At 39.3% G+C, this 25,806-nt stretch overlaps 1 protein-coding gene across 1 annotated transcript in view; it reads left to right on the forward strand.

Moving 5' to 3' along the window:
- C2CD3 (C2 calcium dependent domain containing 3) overlaps nucleotides 1-25,806 on the forward strand; it is a 126,886-nt gene that overhangs the window by 46,212 nt on the left and 54,868 nt on the right. The window contains exons 13-20 of the mRNA XM_027562924.1: nucleotides 4,121-4,243; nucleotides 9,201-9,695; nucleotides 11,347-11,498; nucleotides 13,321-13,567; nucleotides 16,348-16,528; nucleotides 18,015-18,198; nucleotides 18,975-19,147; nucleotides 20,802-20,925. Coding sequence (XP_027418725.1) covers nucleotides 4,121-4,243; nucleotides 9,201-9,695; nucleotides 11,347-11,498; nucleotides 13,321-13,567; nucleotides 16,348-16,528; nucleotides 18,015-18,198; nucleotides 18,975-19,147; nucleotides 20,802-20,925 — 1,679 coding nt within the window. The remainder of the gene's footprint in view (nucleotides 1-4,120; nucleotides 4,244-9,200; nucleotides 9,696-11,346; nucleotides 11,499-13,320; nucleotides 13,568-16,347; nucleotides 16,529-18,014; nucleotides 18,199-18,974; nucleotides 19,148-20,801; nucleotides 20,926-25,806) is intronic.

The following is a 25,806-nucleotide window of genomic DNA, read 5'->3' on the forward strand; positions in this document are numbered from 1 at the left end:
TTCAATCCCTGGGTTGGGAAGATCCCCTGGAGAAGGGAAAGGCTACCCACTCCAGTATTCTGGCCTGGAGAATTCCATGGACTATATATATATAGTCCATGGGGTCGCAATGAGTCAGACACGACTGAGCGACTTTCATCATCATCTTTAGTGATATAACTTAGGTCTAAGGTCGCCCTAATGATAAAGCTAATAAAAGACAAAGCCAGGACTCTATCCTAAGTCTTTATAGATCCTAAGTTCTTAAGCTCTTTGCTGTGTTCCCTGCTATGGAGAGTTGACTATTTGGATTGATACAGAATAGCAGCCTTAATTTGAGGCTCTACTTTCTTTTTTCAGACAGAATATATAAGGTATCCAACCCATATCCAAAATAATATATTGTGGGTAGCAGTTTTATCAGCTAATTGCAGCTTTATAAAATCCACTTGCAATTGGTACAACAAAAATCAATAATTATGAGCAGTTTTTACTTCCTTCAATTAAAAGAGTAGTTTATAATATTTGACCTCTTTGATATGGATAGCATGAGGAATGCATCTTATTTTATTTTTGTTTGTATTTTCAGGGGATTTAAATAGGTTCATTTTGGAAAATACAGCAAAACAGGAGGAGAAGGAAAAACATAATTTAACAACCTCAAGACAGCCTCTATAAGCCTTTCAATATATTTGCATTTAATCAGTAGTTAATGTCTTTTTCTAATTATAAAAAAACTATGTTTTTAATAGAAAAATATTTTTAAACACAAATCACCTATAATTTCATCACAGAAATAGCTGTTGTTAATATTTATGTATGTCATTTTTATCTTTTTCAAATGAATACAGTATATGTATAAATCTTTGACAATATTAGGATAATTTTATATGCAATTTTTATCCTTTTTTAAATTTAACATTGTCTTAAAGATTTTTATTCATTTTTTTCAAAAATACATATTTATTCTTCCACATAATTTTATAAATATATGAAGGTTTTACTATATGTATATAATTTAATACCCTATTTCTCATAAACATAACAAAAATTGTTCATATTATTTCAAATTTTAGTAAAAATCATTTAACAGCTATGTATTCCATTCTAGGAATGTGGTATAATGAATAATTCCTGATTATTGAACATTTAATCATTTCTCATTGTAACTTTTAAAATATACATTGCATATAAAATTACCAAGTATTGTTATTTCTTCAGTATAAATTTCCAGATGTGAAATAACTGGGCCAAAGAATATGAATATTAAGAGCTTTTTATATTTTTTGCTAAATTTGCTTTCAGAAGTAATGCTGCCAGTTTATATTCCCAACTTCAGACACATGACAGCCTCTGTTTCTCCACAACCTTGACAGTGTTGGGTATAGTTTATAGTTTTCCTAGTTTTAATGGCAAACATTTGTATCATCTTAATTGCACTTTTTATTTTTAAGACTGAAGTTAAACATTTTTTGTAAGAACTAACTCTTAAAAAGAGAAAAAAAAAATCTCCTAACTTCTTTCTGACTCCTGAAACGCTCTCTAATCTTTCACGGAGAAGTGGTGAAACCTGAAAGGGAGACCACAAGGGCAGAATATGGGCTCCCACTTAAGAGCTGCTTCAGTCAATAATTAAGGTATTGGGGACTGGAATGCAAAAGTAGGAAGTCAAGAAACACCTGGAGTAACAGGCAAATATGGCCTTTGAGTACAGAATGAAGAAGGGCAAAGGCTAATGTAGTTCTGCCAAGAGAACGCACTGTTCATAACAAACACCCTCTTCCAGCAACACAAGAGAAGACTACACATGGACATCACCAGATGGTCATCACCGAAATCAGATTGATTATATTCTTTGCAGCCAAAGATGGAGAAGCTCTATACAGTCAGCAAAACCAAGACTGGGAGCTGACTGTGGCTCAGACCATGAACTCCTTATTGCCAAATTCAGACTGAAATTGAAGAAAGTGGAGAAAACCACTAGACCATTCAGGTGTGACCTAAATCAAATCCCTTATGACTCTACGTGGAAGTCAGAAATAGATTTAAGGGACTAGATCTGATAGACAGAGTGCCTGATGAACTATGGACGGAGGTTTGTGACATTCTACAGGAGACAGGGATCAAGACCATCCCCAAGAAAAAGAAATGCAAAAAAGCAAAATCGCTGTCTGGAGAGGCTTAAAAATAGCTGTGAAAAGAAGGGAAGTGAAAAACAAAGGAGAAAAGGAAAGATACACCCATTTGAATGCAGAGTTCCAAAGCATAGCAAGGAGAAATAAAAAAGCCTTCCTCAGCCATCAATGCAAAGAAATAGAGGAAAACGATAGAATGGGAAAGATAGAGATCTCTTCAAGAAAATTAGAGATACCAAGGGAACATTTCCTGCAAAGATGGGCTCAAGAAAGGACAGAAATGGTAGGGACCTAACAGAAGCAGAAGATATTAAGAAGGGGTGGTAAGAATACACAGAAGAACTGTACAAAAAAGATCTTCATGACCCAGAAAATCATGATGGTGTGATCACTCACCTAGAGCCAGACATCCTGGAATGTGAACTCAAGTGGGCATTAGGAAGCATCACTACAAACAAAGCTAGTGGAGGTGATGCAATTCCAGCTGAGCTACTTCAAATCCTGAAAGATGATGCTGTGAAAGTGCTGCACTCAATATGCTAGCAAATTTGGAAATCTCAGCAGTGGCCACAGGACTGGAAAAGGTCAGTTTTCATTCCAGTCCCAAAGAAAGGCAATGCCAAAGAATGCTCAAATTACCGCACAATTGCACTTGTTTCACACACTAGTAATGCTTAAAATTCTTCAAGCCAGGCTTCAGCAATACATGAACCATGAACTTCCAGATGTCCAAGCTGGTTTAAGAAAAGGCAGAGGAACCAGAGATCAAATTGCCAACATCCACTGGATCATTGAAAAAGCAAGAGAGTTCCAGAAAAACATCTATTTCTGCTTTATTGACTATGCCAAAGCCTTTAACTGTGTGGACCACAATAAACTGGAAAATTCTTCAAGGCGTGGGAATACCAGACCACTGACCTGCCTCTTGAGAAACATGTATGCAGGTCATGAAGCAACAGTTAGAACTGGACATGGAACAACAGACTGGTTCCAGATAGGAAAAGGAGTACGTCAAGGCTGTATGTATATTGTCACCCTGCTTATTTAACTTATATGCAGAGTACATCATGAGAAATGCTGGGCTGGAGAAAGCACAAGCTGGAGTCAAAATTGCCAGGTGAAATATCAATAACCTCAGATATGCAGATGACACCACCCTTATGGCAGAAAGTGAAGAGGAACTAAAGAGCCTCTTGATGAAAGTGAAAGAGGAGAGTGAAAAAGTTGGCTTAAAGCTCAACATTCAGAAAACGAAGATCATGGCATCCGGTCCCATCACTTCATGGGAAATAGGTGGGGAAACAATGGAAACAGTGGCTTACTTTATTTTTCTGGGCTCCAAAATCACTGCAGATGGTGATTGCAGCCATGAAATTAAAAGACGCTTACTCCTTGAAAGGAAAGTTATGACCAACCTAGACAGCACATTAAAAACAGACATTACCATAGTCAAGGCAATGGTTTTTCCAGTGGTCATGTATGGATGTGAGAGTTGGACTATAAAGAAAGCTGAGCGCTGAAGAATTGATGCTTTTGAACTGTGGTGTTGGAGAAGACCTTTGAGAGTCCCTGGGACAACAAGGAGATCCAACCAGTCCATCCTAAAGGACATCAGTCCTGGATGTTCATTGGAAGGATTGATGTCGAAGCTGAAACTCCAATACTTTGGCCACCTGATGCAAAGATCTGACTCATTTGAAAAGACCCTGATGCTGGGAAACATTGAGGGCAGGAAGAGAAGGGGACAACAGAGGATGAGATGGTTGGATGGCATCACTGGCTCAACAGACATGGGTTTGCGTGGACTCTGGGAGTTGGTGATGGACAGGGAGGCCTGGTGGGCTATGGTTCATGGGGTTGCAAAGAGTCAGACATGACTGAGCGACTGAACTGAACTGATTGACTTCATAAAGCATGGATTCCTTTATAAGTCATCATATGTTGTCATTTTTAGTCCCTGTGGCTCTTTAATTTAACCTAAACTTTTTCTTTCCCTCTTTTCTCAGCCAGAAGTCATTGGTTCTGCATCACTTCCTTTACGAACTGTCATTCAGTCTGAGCTGCTTTCTTTCAGTGACCAGCTTCCAGTACAACAGGAGAATGGTCAGACTCCTCTTGGCCCTATCAAGGTAGGTGGATACACATTCAGGTAGTCAAGCATTTATGGAGCATGTATTACTGGCCTGGCCTGAGAATGTAGCAGTGAACGAGAAGATCAGCATCTTAACTTTTGCGGCTTATGTTAAAATAGGATAATACAGGTTCTGTGAAGGAGCTAAAGGGTGTGCTATGTGATACCCTGGAGGAGGGCATGGCAACCCACTCCAGTATTCTTGCCTGGAGAATCTCATGCACAGAGGAGCCTGGGGGGCCACAATCCATGGGGTTGCAAAGACTCAAACACAACTGAAGCAACTGAGCATGCACACACATATGATTGTAAGTACCTGGGAGGAAATTGGAGATGGAGAGATGTCTCCAAGGAGGTGACATTTAGGTGATAATTGAAGAATGAGAGGAAGAGATCACCAAGTTAAAAGCATGAGAAAGATCATTCCAGAGAAAAGAAATGCAAAAACCCTAAAGTGAGAATGGGCTTGACTTCTTCAGGGAACAGAATGTTGCCACAGGACAATGATCCAAATGGGAGATTGGCTAGACAGGCAGGAGTCATATTGTTCAGAGCTTTGTAGTAAGAGTAAAGGTCTTAATTTTATCCTAAGAGCCAAGAAGAACATTGAAACAACCATGAAAGTAATACCTGATTTACATTTTAAAAGATGGCCCTGTGGAGAATATTGTAGGGTACAGGAGGGAAAACAGTGACTCGATTGCATCCAGAGAAGAAATGATTGATGGTTAGGATTAGAGAAGTGGCAGTGAACAAGGAGAGAACTGACTGAGTTTGTGCCTGGATGCCGAATGTAATTCATCAGAGCAAGAGTTCTTTCCTTTTATTCAGAAGCATCAGTTTCTTAGGTGGAAGAAATTTTTTTTTTTAGAGCTTACCCTAATCATTTCTTTAATTGAAGTATAGTTGATGTGCAATATAAGTTATGGGTGTACAGTATAGTGATTCATGCTTTTTAAAAGTTATATTCCATTTATAGTTACTATAAAATATTGACTGTATTCCCTGAACTGCACAATATGTCCTTGTTGCTTATTTTACATTGTACATAATAGTTTGTGCCTCTTAATCTGCTGCCTCTGTTTTGTTCTTGCCCCATCTCTTTCCCCACCACTAATTTGTTCTCTGCATCTGTGGGTTTGTTGGGTTTTTTTTGTTGTTATATTCACAAGTTTGTTGCATTTTTAGAGTCCACATATAAGTGATACAGTACTTGTCTTTCTCTGTCTGACTTATTTGCCATAGCATAATACCCTCCAAGACCACCCATGTTTTTGCAAATGGCAAGATTTTTGTTCTTTTTTATGATTGAGTAGTATTCCATTGTTGCTAAGAGTCAGGCACGACTGAGCAACTTCACTTTCACTTTTCACTTTCGTGCATTGGTGAAGGAAATGGCAACCCACTCCAGTGTTCCTGCCTGGAGAATCCCAGGGACGGGGGAGCCTAGTGGGCTGCCGTCTATGGGGTCGCACAGAGTTGGACACGACTGAAGCGACTTAGCAGGAGTATTCCATTGTATATACAACATCTTCATTATTCATTCATCTGTGTTGGATACTTAGGTTTCATCCATATCTTGGTAATTGTAAATAATGCTTTTATCATTGGGGTGGGTGTATTTTTTCAAATTAGTGTTTTTGTTTCTTTCATCTGTGTATCCAGGAGTGAAATTGCTGGATCATATGATAGTTCTATTTTTAGTTTTTTGAGACACCTTCATACAGTTTTCCACAGTGGCTACACCAATTTACATTCCCATTAGGTGGAAGAATTTGAACGTGTGGCTTCAATATAGCTTTGTCCTGGTGGGCTTTTGAAATCATCACAGCCATGCTTAAAACATTTCCATGACTCCTTATCACCCAAAGGATAAAAGGGCCCATCGTATGACCCCAGACCACTGCAGCTATCTCTCTTGCAGCTTCCCTACCAATAGCCATGTCAAACTATGTAAAGAATTGCCAAGGTGTTCATGCTGGTTTATGCATTTATGCTTTTGTTCTTGATTTTCGTGCTTCTTCTCCTTAGAAGCCCTCTCTGCCCTCTTTCTGGCCTTCTTAGTAATAAATACCATTTAAAGACTTGTTTCACTTATCATTGAAAAAAATGAATATCACATTATTCTTCCCCTACCAAAGTCCTATTTTTTTTGCTTTCCTAGTCCATTCTGGACTCTAAGGTTTGTAATCAGAAAGGAATAATAAATAGAATTGATGGACTAGAAATTGTTTCTATCCTGGCTTTGTTGAGAGAAGTACTGTTCTAGATAGATTGCAGTCTGTATTCAATAGAGCAAAAGAATTTTGCTGTGGATTTCAAATAAAAGGTACAACAAGTCCCCATTATCTCTAGTAATTCAGTCTCATAAAATAGTGACCATTTTCATTCGTCATTTATCCCACATCCTTTTTTACTTTTTAACATTTTTAAACTTTGAAAAATAACTTCAAACTTAGAGAAAAATTGCAAAAAACAGTACAGGGAACTCATATACTCTTATTACCTGAACTCAGCAATTATTCTTCATATTTGCTTTTTAATTATCCACCTCTTCTCTCTCTCTTTTTGTGTCCTTCCCCACTCTGTCTCTGTACACATACACAATTTCTTTCTGAACTATTTGAGACTATGTTACAGACATTAAACCTTTCTCCTTGAATTCTGTGTTGTTTTTCCTAATAACAATTAGGAAAATTATTATTCTTGGGCTTCCCTGGTGGCTCAGCTGGTAAAGAATCCTCCCGCAGTGCGGGGGACCTGGGTTCGATCCCTGGGTTGGGAAGATCCCCTGGAGAAGGGAATGGCTACCCACTCCGGTATTCTGGCCTAGAGAATTCCATGGACTGTATATATAGTCCATGGAGTTGCAAGGAGTTGGACACAACTGAGCGACCTTCACTTTGCTTCGTAATAACAAAGGCAGCATCATACATAATACTGTACAGTAATAAAGATCAGTTTAACAGCAGTACTATATTCTATCTATAGGTCATACTCAGATTTCACCAACTGTACCAATACTTCCCTTTGTAGCATTTTTTTCCAGTCCAGGATCATCTGTTACATTTATTTATTTTTAATGAATCAAATTTTGCTTATTACCTTTATTCATATGATATGTAAGGGAGCTTGCATGTCTTACATGATATGTAAGATAACAGGGTAGCTGATTCCGAAGAAGGGAAGAACCTTTAAACAATTAATTAACCTCAATTTACATAATAGTCTTATTTGCATAGCGAATAGGTAGGCTTTGATTATAGGCCATTTTTTGCTAAGTCACTTCAGTTGTGTCTGACTCTGTGTGACCCCATAGACGGCAGCCCACCAGGCCCCCCTGTCCCTGGGATTCTCCAGGCAAGAACACTGAAGTGGGTTGCCATTTCCTTCTCCAATGCATGAAAGTGAAAAGGGAAAGTGAAGTTGCTCAGTCTCCAGCCCTCAGCAACCCCATGGACTTAAGCCTTCCAGGCTCCTCCGTCCATGGGATTTTCCAGGCAGGAGTACTGAAGTGGGGTGCCATTGCCTTCTCCGATAGGCCATTAACAGTCATTAATAAAGTGAAACTGTGTTAGAAATACTACTTGGGTTTGTATTTCAGACTCAAGAACCAAACATCTGTTGCATTTAAATGTTGTATCTCTCTAATCTCCTTTCGCCTGGAACAGTTGTGCTGCCCTTCTTTGTCTTTTAGTACTTTACTGTTTTTGAAAGTAAGGCCATCTCATTTTCCTTGTTATGGCTTGTTAGATACACCCAGCATTTAAAAGTGGACATTTCATTTCCAAATACATGGGCTTTTGTTTAAAGTATTGTTAATAATAATATCTCATTTTATTATTAATTTCTCATCTAAATGCTTTCTTCTCTGCAATCACTCTCTGAAAAGTTTTTGGGGTTTTTTTCCCCAGTAATAAAGATACTTTATTACCTTTGATGAGACTTTTGATGCCTAAGTCAAAGATCTCTCTTGGTAAATGTCACATTACACTCGAAAATATGTGGATTATTTTCAGATATCTTTTAATATTGATTTCTAATATAATTCCACAGTGATAAGAGAACAGACTCTGATTTCAATACCTTTAGACCATGAAATTTTTGCAGTCCAGGATCATCTGTTACATTTATTTATTTTTAATGAATCAAATTTTGCTTATTACCTTTATTCATATGATATGTAAGGGAGCTTGCATGTCTTACATGATATGTAAGATAACAGGGTAGCTGATTCCGAAGAAGGGAAGAACCTTTAAACAATTAATTAATGTTATGTTCCAGTGTCTCCTAATTTATAGTCTATGGGAACATGAATAGACTTTGTATCCTACTATTGTGTGGAAATTATATAAATCTTAATTATGTTTAAAGAAAAAGTAAAGCCAGTTAGTTTGTACAGGGTCCTCCATTTGGGGTTTATCTGAATGACTTATTACTATGATAATTGAAAGGATATGATTTTATATGATTTTCTAACTTCACCATTAACTCCACCCGCCCCGTGCATTTATTAATTGGCATTCTATACAGAAGAGTTGTCCCTTCTCCCTTTTTTGTTGATAGTCATATGGACTCATGGATTCTGACATTATTAAAAAGCTTGTAACTCACTACTATTATTATTCATTTTGAAACTCAAATTGTCCTCTATTTGTCCAATGGGAGCCTCTTCAACTGAATTCTGTCCTTACAGTATGTCTCCTTTCTTTTCTGAGCACTTCCCGTATTTTCTGGCACAAGATGATGTTGTAGGCTCATCTTGTGTTACTGATGAATTATCTGCTTTTCTTAATCCTGATAAAGTAAGGCAGTCTATTAGTGAACCTACTATTGTGATATTTGAGTATGAATTAATTTATATCCTAACAATCTGATGCTGCTTCTAGCTCCAAAATTCTGATTCCGATTCTAGAAGATATCCCTATTAACTTTCTTCCTTTTATGTTTTCTAGGTAACTGTGGAGCTTGTTTTAGATAACAAGGATTTCACTGGTGTCAATACAGAGTTGAGTAGCAACACCCAACGCACCCCACTTAGTGGTCTTACAAATCCAGATAAGACACTGCCAGAAACTGTTCAAGATGTTACTTGTACCAAAAATCCACAGACCCTAAATCAAATTCATGAAAAAACTGTAAAGAAAATGCAGAATTTGATGCTCCCCATCCCAAAGTCACCTAGCCCTTTTATACCAAATTCTTCAACCTTCATGGCAGCGCCAGCCTCTCATGATTTGGTAAATGAGATGAATGGGTCAACAGAAGAGAGTGCTTTGCTATTGCATGTGCTATTGATGGTGCCAGATGGAAAAGATTTCGTTACTGGAGAATCTGAGAAACAACCATCAAGCAATATTTATTTAAATTGCAAACTCTTCAGCACAGAAGAAGTCACCAGATCTGTCATTGCATGGGGCACAACAAAACCAGTCTTTAACTTTTCTCAGGTAACTTTGTTCATGTCTCAATGTTCCATATGCATTAAGGATGAAGATGGGAGTTGGGGAGGGAAGAGAAGTATGTTTCCCAGATCACAATTACATTGTAAAAGAAATAGAGAATGTTCAGACTGGGGTGGGGGGACTTTTATCATTATCTGGTGTGCATATCCAATCCCACAATTGGATGGAAGGAAGAAAAGACATTGCCAACATTTTGAAACATTTTGTGTCTTTCTTTCTTTCTGTTCTGTCTGTTTATATGGTTCCTGCTATTTCTTTTGCCTGAATTCTGAGTTCTGTTTCCTTCTGTTTCCTCTAGGACTTTGATCAGTTAAACTTTTCTTTTCTGTTTCTAGTCTCTCATTCTTTATTTTTCCTTAGACTTATTTATTTCTCCGCTGATTTAAATACTCATCTTACTTGATTTCTCAATAGAATTTGATGCTATTGCTTAAATTGTTTCCTCCCTTGATTTTTGTGGTTCTCTCCACTCATTTTCCTTCTGACTCAACAGCTGTTCTTCTCCAGTCGTTGAGCTAGTAGGAAACCTAGGTAAAGGACTGTGACCCCAGCACTTCTCCATCTCTCCTACTTCTAATTATTAGTATCCCTGTTCATTACTTTATGCTTAGCATTCTCCAGACCAACCCTCTTTCCCCGTGGTCACCATCTACTCCCATAGCTTCATTTGTGTGAAGATGACTTCCAAATCCACACTTCTTTGTAGGCCAGGCATTTCCCTCTGGTTCCGGTTCTCTGTGTCTAACTGCCTTCCGGTCGTCACCACCTAGATCTCTCAAGAGCCCTTTCCTCTTGGCACCTAACACATCCCCTGGCAAATTGCAGGTATTCAATAAAGTTGTGTAAATGGAAGAGTAATTCAGATGTATTCAAATCTGAATTTATTCTTCCTTCCAAATCTGTTCCTCTTCCTCCTATCTGTCCTAATTCATATTATAATTCACTGAGAAACCCAACCAGAACCTAGAAGTTGACCTTGAGTCTTTCTTTACGTAATGACTTACCAAATCCAGTAGATGCTACAAACTTAATTATCTCTGGAATAAATTATCTTATCTCTACTCCATTGCCACTGCTTTCATTCAGGCCCTCGTTCCTGTTCCAGATAGCTCGACGACTGTCCTACCTGTTTGTCTCTCTCTGTCCATTCCTTCTTCTGTGGACCAGCAGTAATGATGTTTCTAAAACACTAACCTGAATATTTTACTCCCCTGCTTAAAACATTTCAGTGATTCCCCATAGCCTTCAGGCTAGAATTTGGATCCTCATTTGGACTATAAGACCCTGCCTGTACTTCTCCGGTGTCCTCTTCTCTGCACACTAGATAGTTCAGCTGTGCTCAACTACTTGCAGTTTTCTAAATATCCTCTTTTCCCACCTGTGCCCCAGAAGCCCTGTATAGATGAGCTTTGTCATCAGAGAATTCATGCTGTTTCGTATTTGGCCTTTATGTGTTTGTCTCTAAACAAGGCTATGGCTTTAGACTGAGGATACAGAGTGGGTTTTATTTTGATGTCTTCAGCTCCTAGCACTGTGCATGGCAAATAGGCTTTTAGTAAATGCTTGTTAAATAAAAGTTAATACTTTGTCTCAGATGTGGGGTTTGGTTTTGTTTTTTGGTTGTCCCTCTCCCCAGGTGATTCCTGTCTCTCTGTCTTCCAAATGTCTGGAAAGGCTTAAGAACAATGTGATGATAATTGAAACTTGGAACAAGGTGCGGAGCCCAGGACAGGACAAGCTTCTCGGGCTGGTGAAACTCCCCCTCCATCAGTTTTACATGTCATTCAAGTAAATAGGACCTTTTGAAGTATTCTTTTTTTACATTTTTAACTTTGTATGAACTTGAATAGGAGTATTTGCAGTTTGCAAACATATCCAGCCCAATAATTCCTTGGAGGACTTTTCTCAATTTCACTACATTTGCTCCTCTTTCTCCTAGGTTATTGCAGTCATACAGATACTGCTTTCTATGTTTCAGGCCCTATGCTAAGAACCTTACATACATCAAGTCCTTTAATCCTCACAACAACCCTCTCAGGCAGGTAAATTTTATTTCCCCTGTTTACAAATGAGGTAACAGAGGCACAGGAAAGTTAAATATTAATTTATAATATGTATTAAAGTAGTGGAACCAGGATTAGAACCCAGAGAATCTGGCTCTCTAGTCCACTCCCCTCACCAAGAAACTCAGCTGCCAAAGTTTATCACCTCACATAACTGATGGTTTATCTCTGTCACAAACTTTAGTTAGTATTGTTCGGATCAACCATTTGTAAGATTTCTATACTGAGCATTGTCTTTTAGACCTTCAGATTTGATTGCTGTACCTCATTTATCACTACTCAAACTTAGATGGGATATTGATTTATCTGCAAATCATTTCCATCCTCAGTATAAACTGTTCAGTTTTTGTTTCAAGGTACTGATTTTTAATTATTCTAGAACTGACCTCTTTCCTAACAACCTTCTCATGGTTCTGTGTTTTAAATGCTGCACCTAACACTTTGCAAAGAGCCCTATTGTGGCAGTGTCTCACTCACATGAGCCTTTCTATAACCCCAAGAAGTATTATCATTATCCCCATTTTACAAATGAGGAAGCTTATCATTTAACTTGGAGATGTCAGCCTCTCTGGCTTTCTTTTTATCATCCGTAAAATGAGGGTGATGACAGATATCCTACCTCCTTCTTGGAGCAGTTGTGAGGATCCAGTGAGAAAATAAAGGAATAAGCCTCTAGTGAACAGTTCAGTACTTACATGATGGTAACATCGGGAAGCCTGGTCAGGCTAAGGCGTTCTGCTGGAATCATGGATGTCGTTGTCAGCTGTAAGCGTTTGGCTTTTTCCCCTTTTTTGTTGTGGTATTAGACTGGTCTGATATTCCCGTTTCTTTTTCATTTCCTTAGACCCCTTTCATTTCATTGCTGAGTGTGTAGAACAGTAATAGCTATCAATTACTAAGCACTTATCATGTTGGCATTTTATATCAGTTATCTCAGTTTAGTCCTAACAACAGCCCTTTGATGCAGGTTTTCTTACCTACAGTTTACAGATGGGGAAACACTTTCAAAAGTTATACTAATTACTTAGTCATACAGTAAGTAAGAGGCAGATGTAAGATTCAGCATGGTAATGAAGAGCATTTAGACTTTTTTCTCATCTGTGAATAGTGAAGAATAGCAACATTTGCCATGTTAGAAGGATTAAAGAAACTAAAATGCTTATGACATAGTAAGTACTCAGTAATTAGCAGATATTATTTGTAATATTACTCAAAACTTATCTGCTGGACTCCAAAATTTATATACTTTTTCTAGTTGACCACACTGCCTACCTCTAAAATACGCTCTTCAGCAACCCTTGGGGCCATGATAATACAGAGATAAGTTAGACACATCCCTTCCCCTTCAAATTGCTGCATTTGGAACTTAACCTGCCTGTCATTTTTACTTGATGGATTACGGGTAGAATCCTGTTTTTTCAAACCACCATTACTTTTCTAGTTGTAGGTCCATTTTTAACAAACTGAGAAAACAAATAAGAAATGAAGCAGCTCTATGACATGATTGATGATTGTTGTTTGCTGATGCACAATTTCTCTCTCTTTAGAGATCCCAAGGTTTCTCGCCTGCTGCTTGATGCTCGGTATCCAGTTGTTGCTGTCGACAGCTACATGCCTGTGATTGACGTGTTCTCAGGCCACCAAAATGGGAGTCTTCGGGTCTTTTTAGCTATGGGCTCTGCAGATCAGATAATAGCACTACAAAGATTAAAGAATGAAGAAGGAACACTTACTCCCTTCAACCCCAGGCCAGCCCATTTCCTGGACCAGCCATCTGTAGCTTCTGTTGCTATGGTAGTGACCAAACACTTGATTGTTTACAAAAAACATAATCTTATTTTAAGGTTTACAAGGTGATGCTTTGATAATTGGAGTGAACCTAAATCTGCCCTAAAAAAAAATAGTCTCAATGAAAAAAAGAAAAGGTAATCTGGGGGAGAAAATGGGGATGGGGTAAAGAGTGATCCTAAATGTAAACCAGCAAAATATTCTGTTTCTTGACCAAATCCATGTTGCAAAGTTTTCAAGTGACATTCTTAACTTTTCTACTCATAACTTAAAAGTAATTTGTTCTGTGCAGTTGTTCAGTTAAGAAAGCACATTGACATACTTTATTGTGTTTATTCTCTTATACATGAGGTAGGTCATTGTCATTCTCTTTTTTTAGGTAATGAAACAGAATTAGAATTTATGTTACTCATCCAGGGTCACGTAGCTGAGAACGGGAGAATTGCTGTTCAGACGCAGGTCTTCTGACTCTTAAGTCCACTATATCATGTCCTCCTGTATCTTACGTTTGATGTCTTTACTAGAATAGCCAAATCTCAGTCTCCACTGTATGTTATATTTTTTAAATCTGAATCTAAATGACAAATTGATTGCCTCTAGCAGAGAAAGAACTATTAGGAAAATATCTATTAGTAGGCTATTATTTATTTGTTATGAACTCTGAACTTTTTCTATTTTATATTCATGTCTATCTGTAGATAATAGTGGAGTTAATTTAAAATAACATAAAAGCACAAATAAAGCTCATCTCTTTAATATTCCCAAGTTTTTTTTAGGCATTATGTGGTCCTCACATTGCAATGTAAACTTAGATTTTGTTAAATTTCATACCAAAGGTTAAAAAATGTTACTGTGAACACAAAAGAAGTCCTTAAAGGTTCAGTTCAGTTCAGTTGCTCAGTCATGTCTGACTCTTTGCAACCCCGTTGACTGCAGCATGCCAGGCTTCCCTGTCTATCACCAACTCCCAGAGCTTACTCGAACTCATGTCCATTAAGTCAGTGATGCCATCCAACCATCTTATCCTCTGTCGTCCCCTTCTCCTCCACCTTCAGTCTTTCCCAGCATCAGGGTCTTTTGCATTGAGTCAGTTCTTTGCGCCAGGTGGCCAAAGGATTGGAGTTTCAGCTTCAGCATCAGTCCTTCCAATGAATATTCAGGATTGATTTCCTTTAGGAAGGACTGTTTGGATCCCCTTGCTGTCCAAGGGACTCTCAAGAGTCTTCTCCAACACCACAGTTCAAAAGCAACAATTTTTCGGTGCTCAACTTTCTTTATAGTCCAACTCTCATATCCATACATGACTACTGGAAAAACCACAGCTTTGACTAGACGAATCTTTGTTGGCAAAGGAATGTCTCTGCTTTTTAATATGCTGCCTAGGTTGGTCATAACTTTTCTTCCAAGGAGCAAGCGTCTTTTAATTTCATGGCTGCGGTCACCATCTGCAGTGATTTTGGAGCCCCCAAAAATAAAGTCTGACACTGTTTCCATTGTTTCCCCACTTGCCATGAAGTGATAGGACCAGATGCCATGATCTTCATTTTCTGAATGTTGAGCTTTAAACCAATTTTTTCACTCTCTTTCACTTTCATCAAGAGGCTCTTTAGTTCTTCGCCTTCTGCCATAAGGGTGGTATCATCTGCATATCTCAGGTTATTGATATTTCTCCTGGCAATCTTGATTCCAGCTTGTACTTCATCCAGCCCAGCATTTCTCATGATGTACTCTGCATATAAGTTAAATATGCAGGTGACAATATACAGCCTTGACGTACTCCTTTTCTGATTTGGAACACAAATACAATTGTTCCTGCTTCTACACTCGGTGTCTCCTATCCAATTCAGTGTCTGCAGAACTGAATTACTATAATACTGCATGGTTATATTAAGAAGCTGCTATAATTCTGAGGGTTTTTTAGCCTGTACTCTTCTTCTCTAGAGAATCAAAGTACAAGTTTTCTGCTTCCCTAAGGAACTTTTTTGAACAGCTGTCACTGACATATGCTTTTAGATTCCAAGGCAAAGACCTAATGCAATCTCTGTTCCACATATTTTGGGTTAGTAGTTAGACACTTAAACACATAAAAATCATACAGTCTGACCCTTATCTGAATCCTGAATTCCCCTTTGGTGAGTATTCCCAATAATCACTTATCTAGTGTCTGCTGAAGCTGTCTGGAATTGAGGAAAAGAACACTGGCTGTGGAGTCAGTCTACCTGAGTTCAGACCCTGGTTCCACTGTTGCTGGCTGTTAAATTAATATTAATAAATGCAAGGCTCAGAATAAGTAATACATACATTATTGTTATTAGAAGTACCTTCAGGAGCAGTGTATTTACTACCTCTCCACTAATAAACACTTGGTGTTACTCCTAGTGTCATTAAAAACAATAATTAATGTAATTAATACTTAGCTGCTTCAAATATGTGTTCTTTATCCTATTAAGGAAATAGCCTTCTATTCTTAGCATACAAAGAATCAGAAACATCTGATTAAATTTTATCAAATACCTTTTCAGCCTTTATTGAGGTAGTCACTTTTTTCCTTCCTCTGTTAGTGCATTGGATTGCATTTATGGATTTCCTAATATTGACCAAGTCTCACAGTCTAGAGTAAATGCTCCCTGATCTGATTACAGTGAGCAGTTGTGAGATTTATACACAATGAATATTAAGTATCTGCTTATTTCTTCATCTTTTCTCAGACTATACAGATAATAAGCATGAACACTCTATACAAATTACTCTTTAAAGCTCACCAGCATCTCTGTTTCGTTTCATAGGCAGGGGATCATGGAAATGGATTGATGGAGCACCACTTTGAACTCTTTGTAGACAAGGTTAAAGGGCTTGCCCCTCTTCAGGCCACAGTCTGGGGAGAAGCAGATTGTTATGTCCAGTACTACTTTCCAGTTCAAGACTCACAGTCCAGTGTGCTGAAAGGACCTGAGTTCCTTGAAAATGGTAGGTTTGGGAGATTAGGCCTTCTTATTCTTCTGTAGCTCTTTTATTGAATTTACTTAGAGATTTTTCTTCCTGAGTGAGTCTTGTGTTCCTCAGTATTTCTAGTCTTACCTGAGCAATGCAGGAGATACCCTGAGTTTTTGCTTTTCTTAAATTGTTTTTCGTAACATTTTATTTTGATTTGATTTCAAATTTATGGAAAAGTTGCAAAAATAATACAAAGAATTCCTGTATACCCTTTACCTGAATCCATCAATCATTTATATTTTGTCTCATTTAACATCATTTACAAGCCTATTCACTCTTACTATTAACATACAGTTGATTCTTATTATCCATCATAATTATATCCTGTAAGGTCATCAAGAGCGCTAAATTAAGAGAATACTGAACCATTGTTACTAGGGGAAATATGTACACATACGTATCTCACATAGATCATAATCTTAAATCCTAAAGCAACTTACCGTGGTGGATTCTAGTGTCTTTATTTTACAGAAGAGAAAGCAAGGTTCAGAGTGTTAGTGACTGCGGCCACCCTACTAACAAGTGCCAAGGTTGGCACTTAAACCCTGTCGAGCTGGCCTTAGTGTAGAATTCCTGCACTACACTGTACTGTCCCTTACTGTCTCCAGCCTCTGGTCATCTCTGAGAGCTCAGACGAGCACAAAGTGTCGCTTTGTTTGATTGCAGCTGGGAATGAGCAAGTTGGGTGACTCAAATTTTCTGTCATTCTGAGCATGTCGTTAAGTAACTGTGAAAGTGCTGCCGGGATTAGTTTTGAGGTTCAAATAATGGACTTGTACCCAGGATATATAAAGCACTCTTAACAAATCAGTAATAAAAAGACAACCCAATTTAAAAATGGGCAAAGGATCTGAATAGACACTTCTCTATATAGAAATGGCTAATAAGTACATGAAAACATGGTTAACATTATTAGTCACTTGGGAGATAAAGATTGAAACAGTCACAAGGTACCGCTTCATACTTGCTGAGATGGCTATATATATGTTTTTAAATAGATTAATAAGTACTGGTAAGAAAGTAAAGAAAATAAAGTGCTGGAGCTCTCACACACTGTCCACCAACAAAGGAATCTCTTCTGTATTATCATGGCACCTTAGGGGACCATAGCTACTAAGGAAGTGGACCTTGGTAGGAGTAATGCAGTCAGAAGATACAGATTCTGGTTCCAATCTGTGACGTAGTAGCTCTAAGACCTTTGGATTGACTGTGTAACCTCAGGGTACCCATATCCTCATCTGTGTAGCAGGAGAAATACCTGCTTTCTTTGCTCCTGGAGAAGGGAATAGCTACCCACTCCAGTATTCTTGCATGGAGAATTCCATGGACAAAGAAGCCTGGTGGGCTACAGTCTAGTATGAGGATAAAATTGAATAATACTGGATATTAACATTCTTTCTTATTACATTTAAGGCACTTAATGATGTGTTGAGTTATTCTGAACTTTTCTTTTCCAAAGGAATCACCCTGAAGCCTTTTAGATCTGCAGCCACACTCTGTGTTCCAGACCCCGTCTTTAACAGCAGACACCATCACTCTCTCCTGTTGCCAGCTGAGGTTCCAGTGCAAAGGCTCCTGCTTAGCACCTTCTCTGCGCATGGGCTTGTCCCTGGAGGTGGAGTCCAGTTTGAAATCTGGTGCAGGTACATTATGCGTAATCCATTCCTGTGCCTAGGAAAGAAGTGCACAGTCATAGAGCATCCTTCCCTTAATTAGCCCTGGTTGAACTGTAAGCAAAGTGGCCCCTTCTGCCCTGTTTAATATTATTTAGAGGAGTTTGGTAGTGCCTCTTATCCAGCTTTTACCATAATCTGTTAAATTGTTAGGCTTTTGGGAGCAGTTAGTATCTCTTGCTTCTAACCACTACTTATATTTGGAAGAGAAGTTTTCATTTTTATCTCCTACTGTCACTTAACATGTATTAGTCACCTTTCTTCTGCTTCTCTTTTTGCCTTACATTGTTCAGGCCCTTGCTATATCATGCCTCAATTATTGTAATACCCTCCTAACTGGTCTCTTCACTTCTAGACTCGTTTCTTGTAATCTGTTCTTCCCACCACCAGAAGACTAGCCTTTGTGAAATAATAATTCCACTCATGGCACAGAACCACTTGTGCTGCAGGATGGATGTTGTCAGGAGAAGCTACTCCCAAAGGGCAAAGCAGATGCTGATTCCTCAACCGAAAACCTGTGAGAAGCTGGGCTTTGTCTTGAACACAGAGTATAATTTATGGGGTTCCTCCTGCAGGTTATGGGCAGTAAATCCAGCCAGACACAACCACAGCTGCATACCTACCACAAATACAGAACAATCAGGCTCCAAAGAAAACTAGATACTGAAAGCTTATCCCTGGAACAGACTGACTCATTCGTCCACCTAATTCTTTGAACTGACAGCTTGTGCTTTTGTGGCTTACAGATACTATTATCCTAATGTGAGAGACCAGATGGTCGCCAAAGGAACCTTGCCATTATCAAGGATCTGTGCCTTGGTAACCATGCAGCACCGTGAGGACGGGGGCATACAGACCTTTAATCTCCCTTTAACCCCCAGGCTTGAGAATAGGAAAGAACTGAGGAACCAGTCATCAGGTAATTGAAGACATCTACCTTTCCCTTTCAAAGGCAGGATATGTGAATATCCCTTTTCCCTCTAAATTAGTGATTCTTCACATTTTGTGGTACTTACCCTTTTAAGAATTTGATAAAAACTGAGGCACGTTCTCTTAGAAAATGAGTAGAATACATATTGCAAATTTTGAATATAATTTTAGAAAATTCATAGTTATATAGACTGTGTACATAAATGTTGCTTGTCTCCTCTCACCTTTAACTTCAGTAGCATTTGACAAGCCCTCATGACACAAATCCCAAGTATTATGTAGGTATACTCAGAGAATTATTATTCCAAGGCAACATGATGTAGGATTGGAAGAAAATAGCATGAAGTGGAAATTCACTGTGAGGGAGGAGAGAGTCAGGATTTAAAGTTAGAAGGGATTAGTTAGAATTGGAGTTTTGAATTCTGTCCTAATGGTTCCAGCAAGATGACCTATCCTTCAAATACATCATGAATAACTAGAATGAGCCTCATAAATCAAGTTACTCTTCCCTCTTCCTGGACAGTATCTGCCCAAAGGCTTTATCTTGTTATATTAAGATTGAGTTGTTCCTCCTGACCCTCACCGATCAGCTTGTTCTGTTGTTCCTTAAAGCTTTCCCTGGGGACTTCTCTAGTGGATAATAGATAAGAATCCACCTGCCAGTGCAGGGGATATGGGTTTGATCCCTAGTCCAGGAAGATTCCACATGCTATAGAGCAAGTAGAGCCCAAGAGCCGGGACTGCTGAGCCCACATGCTGCAGCTACTGAAGCCCGTGAACCTAGAGCCTGTGCTCCACAACAAGGGAAGCCTCAGCAATGAGAGCCTTGCGCACCGTAACAAGGAGGAGCCCCCACTCTCTACAGCTAGAGAAGGTCCACATGTAGCAACTGAGACCCAGTGCAGTCAGAAATAAGTAATTTAAAAACAAAGTTTATTTTTAGTTTTGGCTGCACTGGGTCTTCCTTACTATGTGGACTTTTTCTCTAGTTTCAGAAAGCGGGGGCTGCTCTTTGTTGCCCCCACAAGTGGGGGCCCTCTTGTTGCAGAGCATAGGCTCTGGGGCACATGGGCTCAGTGGCTATAGTATTTGGGCTTAGTTGCCCTGCAGCACATGAAATCTTCCTGGACCAGGGATCAAACTCATGTCCCCTGCATTGACGAGTAGATTCCCAAGCACTGGAATACCAGGGAAGTCCAGGAGAATTTTTATTAAAAGATGGCATGTGAAGGTGTTTCAGGTGGTGGTGGTAGGAGGGTGATAGAAATGTGTGAGTGTGAAAATCTTTTAAAGATTTTAAAAACAAAGGTTAGAGTCCATCTCAATTCTATAAAAATAACTGGGATTACGTTCTACCTCTGTTAGTTATGGGATTTTTACAAGCCGCTGAATCTCTGAGCCATAGTTTTCATAGATATAAAGTGAAAATTGTGACTTCTATTCTGCTTTATTAATCCTAAAGTACAATAATATAATGTGATTCTGACCATAGACAGATTGTTTCACTGCTGAGGCCCCTTACTGTTCATTAGGATTATAGTGTTTAATCTCTTCCTTCCTTCCTGACTAGGACTTAGGGTTTGGTAGAACAGAAGATTATTTCAACCAACCATTTGATTTTTCCTTTCACCCTCATTCTTCAGGCTTACTGGATGTGGGCCTAAGGTACAGGCGTACTCCAAGGACAGCAGAGGGAGTTCTTGCTGCCCGAACTGTCTCCATCTCAGTCCAGATTATCAGAGCCTGTGGTTTACAAGCAGCAGCCAAGTAAGTTCACCTTAGAAAAGCAATTCTCAAACCAAACCTTTCTCCACTGCAGTCCACGTAATTTGTGATGCTCAGATAACATAAAACTTCCTTGGGTACAATCTTCAGTTTATTAACCACAATTCTGCTCTTTTCTTTTTCTCTTAAGAAAGCACGTAGGAATATAAGTGAATAAATCACTTGCATATGTTGCTGTTTTAACTGTTATTAGCAACTTAGTTCCTTGAGCTTGTCCAGCAGTTTATCCTCTACCCTGCTGCTGCTAATGTTGAGTCGCATAAGTCATGCCCGGCTCTTTACAACCCCATAGACTGTAGCCCACCAGGCTCCTCTGTCCATGGGATTCTCCAGGCAAGAATCCTGGAGTGGCTTGCCATTCCCTTCTCCAGGAGATCCTCCCGACCCGGGGACTGAACTCAGACCTCCCCTGCTGTAGGCAGATTGCCATGTGAGCCACTAGGGAAGCCCTCTACTCTACTCACCCCTTAACCCAAGGCCAGACCCTATGCCCTCCAACCATGCCAAGACCAATCACTATTACAGATCCTCTGTAGTCTCATGTTCAGTCTGAGTACCACCTTCTGATTTTCTGGCTCATTCCCCTTTAGTCTGTTGTCAGTACAGAAGCCAGTGAGCTTATGAAAACTTAAATAGATCTTGACACACATCTACTTAAAACCCACCGATGCCTTTCCATCTCATTTAGAGTAAAAACCAGAGCCTTTTAAATGCCTGTAAGACCCCACATGATCTGACTCCATTATCTTTATGACCTCCTCTGCTCCTGGTAGTTGCTGCTCTGCTCACTCCACTCCAGCCACTGGCTTTTTTATTGCTTCTGCCCACATGCTCTTCTTCCCCTCAGGGCCTTTGCCTTGCTGTTTTCTCTGCCTGAAATACTGTTTCTCTGTATAAACGGCATGGCCTTCTCTTGCCTCCATTGCTCATTCTTCTCTCTACTTTGGATGTTCTTCCTTATTTTGTCCTCTAAACAAACTTCCGTTTTCGGCAAGGCTTTGCAGCCTTCCTCCATCTCTCCCTACATGTTGATAGAACTGGTGCTTTGTCCTTTGTCTACTAGCTCCATGTTGCAGCACATAGCAGTCTGTTTCCAATACTTGCAGACATGAGTTTTCCTCCACTAGGCTGTGAATTCCTCTGCATGCACACACTGCCTGAACTCTTCTCTGTACCCCCACCACAGAGCATCGTTCCAGCACATAACAAGTGCTCAGCTAAGAAAGAGAATTTGGGACTTCCCTGGTGGTCCAATGGCTAAGACTCCATGCATCCGATCCAGGGGGCCCAGGTTCAATCTCTTGTCAGGGATCTGGATCCTGTATGCCACAAGTAAGAGTTCATATGCTGCAACTAAAGGGCCCATATGCCATGACTAAGACCCAGGAGAGCCAAATAAATCAGTTCAGTGTAGTCACTCAGTGGTGTCCGACTCTGTGACCCCATGGACTACAGTACACTAGGCCTCCCGTTCCATCGCCAACTTCCGGAGTTTACTCAAATTCATGGACATTGAGTCAGTGATGCTGTCCAACCATCTCATCCTCTGTCATCCCCTTCTCCTCCCACCTTCAATCTTTCCCAGCATCAGGGTCTTTTCAAATGAGTCAGTTCTTCGCATCAGGTGGCCAGAGTATTGGAGTTTCAGCTTCAGCATCAGTCCTTCCAATGAATATTCAGGATTGATTTCCTTTATGAAGGACTGGTTGGATCTCCTTGCAGTCCAGCGGACTCTCAAGAGTCTTCTCCAGCACCACAGTTGAAAAGCATCAATTCTTTTGTGCTCAACTTTCTTAATAGTCCAACTGTCACATCCAAACATGACTACTGGAAAAACCACAACTTTGATTAGACAGACCTTTGTTGGCAAAGTAATGTCTCTGCTTTTTAATATGCTGTCTAAGTTGGTCATAACTTTCCTTCCAAGGAGTAAGCGTCTTTTAATTTCATGGCTGCAGTCACCATCTGCAGTGATTTTGGAGCCCCCAAAAATAAAGTCTGACACTGTTTCCACTGTTTCCCCATCTATTTCCCATGAAGTGATGGGACCGGATGCCATGATCTTCATTTTCTGAATGTTGAGCTTTAAGCCAACTTTTTCACTCTCCTCTTTCACTTGCATCAGGAGGCTTTTTAGTTCTTTGCTTTCTGCCATAAGGTGGTGTCATCTGCATATCTCAGGTTATTGATATTTCCTCCAGCAATCTTGATTCCAGCTTATGCTTCATCCAGCCCAGCGTTTCTCATGATGTACTCTGCATATAAGTTAAATAAGCAGGGTGACAGTATACAGCCTTCACGTACTCCTTTCCTGATTTGGAACCAGTCTGTTGTTCCATGTCCAGTTCTAACTGTTACTTCCTGTTACAATCTGAAATCTGTTGCATACAGATTTCTCAGGAGGTAGTTTGGTATTCCCATCTCTTTCAGAATTTTCCACAGTTTGTTGTGATTCACACAGTCAAAGGCTTTGGCATAGTCAATAAAGCAGAAAGAGATGTTTTTCTGGAACTCTCTTGCTTTTTTGATGATCCAGCGGATGCTGGCAATTTGATCTCTGGTTCCTCTCCCTTTTCTAAATCCAGCTTGAACATCTAGAAGTTCATGGTTCACGTACTGTTGAAGCCTGGCTTGGAGAATTTTGAGCATTATTTTGCTAGCGTGTGAGATGAGTGCAGTTGTGTGGTAGAATGAACATTCTTTGGCATTGCCTTTCTTTGGCACTGGAATGAAAACTGACCTTTTCCAGTGCTGTGGCCACTGCTGAGTTTTCCAAATTTGCTGGCATATTGAGTGCAGCACTTTCACAGCATCATCTTTTAGGATTTGAAATAGCTCAACTGGAATTCCATCACCTCCACTAGCTTTGTTCGTAGTGATGCTTCCTAAGGCCCACTTGACTTTGCATTCCAGAATGTCTGGCTCTAGATGAGTGATCACACCATCATGATTATCTGGGTCGTGAAGATCTTTTTGTATTGTTCTTCTGTGTATTCTTGCCACCTCTTCTTCATATCTTCTGCTTCTGTTAGGTCCCTTCCATTTCTGTCCTTTATCGAGCCCATCTTTGCATGAAATGTTCCCTTGGTATCTCTAATTTTCTTGACGAGATCTCTAGTCTTTCCCATTCTGTTGTTTTCCTCTTTGCACTGATCACTGAGGAAGGCTTTCTTATCTCTCCTTGCTATTCTTTGGAACTCTGCATTCAAATAGGTATATCTTTCCTTTTCTCCTTTGCCTTTCACTTCTCTTCTTTTTGCAGCTAGTGGTAAGGCCTCCTCAGACAATCATTTTGCCTTTTTGCATTTCTTTTTCTTGGAGATGTTTTGATCCCTGCCTCCTGTACAGTGTCATGAACCTCCATCCATAGTTCTTCATGCCAAATAAATAAATATAAAAATATATTTTTAAAAAAGAATAACTAGATCATGATCCTGAAGCAAGCTAGCTCACTTTGGACATGAATTCAAAAAAGAAGCAAATGCAGCTTAATTTGGTCCCTGTTACAACTTAAAAGTCAGAATATTTACCTTTAACTTAATGGTCACTAAATAACTATTGGGATTACTGCCATGTGAGATCTTACATGAAAGTAGCTGGTAATATGATCAGTCTAATTAATACTTTTCCTCACTGAATTCTCCAAATAGACTTTTACAGTAACCACTCGAGAACATCTTAGTGAGATACCTGGGCGGTTTTTTAATCATGTTCTACCATATAGTCAAACTTCTGATGGTTTCTCATCGTCAGTAACAATGGTCTCCTAATTTTAATTCTACATTCCTATCATTTAAAAAAAATTAGCATACTCTCTAAATATATGGATACTTATTCATATATGAGTCATCTTATGTACTACTATATTAATATATATATTGTTAAGAGTAGTAAAACTTTAATATATGAAATAACAACTCTAGAAATTTTAATAATTTTTTTCCTGTGCCCAAATAGTTTACTCTCTGAACCCCCTAGATGGTGCTCACTACATTCTAGAGTAGTGGTCCACAGGATAAGGTCCAACCTGCTTGCTCAACATGGCATTCAGGACCCTTCAAAATAATCTGAGTCTTGAAAGAAGAGTAGGAGTTAATCAAAATGCCCAAGAAAGCTGAAAATTATTCCAGTCAAGGAGAAGAACATGTGCAAAAGCCATGGAGGCATGAAATTATGTATAATGGAGTACCTGTTCTGGGTAAGACCCAGCCCATGTCAGAATCATAAACATAGTGTTAAATAAATTAGTTACTATGTAACTGACATATTAAAAAGCAGAGACATTACTTTGCCAACCAAGGTCAGTCTTGTCAAAGCTATGGTTTTTCCAGTAGTCATGTATGGATGTGAGAGTTGGACTATAAACAAAGTTGAGTGCTGAAGAATTGATGCTTTTGAACTGTGGTGTTGGAGAAGACTCTTGAGAGTCCCTTGGGCTGTAAGGAGATCCAACCAGTCCATCCTAAAGGAGCTCAGTCCTGAGTGTTCATTGGAAGGACTGATGTTGAAGCTGAAACTCCAATACTTTGGCCACCTGATGCGAAGAGCTGACTCATTGGAAAAGACCCTGATGCTGGGAAAGATTGAAGGTGGGAGGAGAAGGGAACTACAGAGGATGAGATGGTTGGATGGCATCACCGACTCAATGGACATGAGTTTGAGTAAGCGGGAGATGGTGATGGACAGGAAAGCCTGGTGTGCTGCAGTCCATGGGGTAACAAAGAGGCAGACACGACTGAGCAACTGAACTGAACTGAACTGACAGAAAAGGACTCAGAATTTCAATACTCAGATCTCAGAGAGACTTAGTAATAGATAAGAAATTCAGTAGTTTCTCTGAGAACTCATGGGGAAAGTCAGATT

The sequence above is a fragment of the Bos indicus x Bos taurus genome, chromosome 15, assembly GCF_003369695.1.
Source record: "Bos indicus x Bos taurus breed Angus x Brahman F1 hybrid chromosome 15, Bos_hybrid_MaternalHap_v2.0, whole genome shotgun sequence".
In the NCBI taxonomy this organism is placed as follows: domain Eukaryota; kingdom Metazoa; phylum Chordata; class Mammalia; order Artiodactyla; family Bovidae; genus Bos; species Bos indicus x Bos taurus.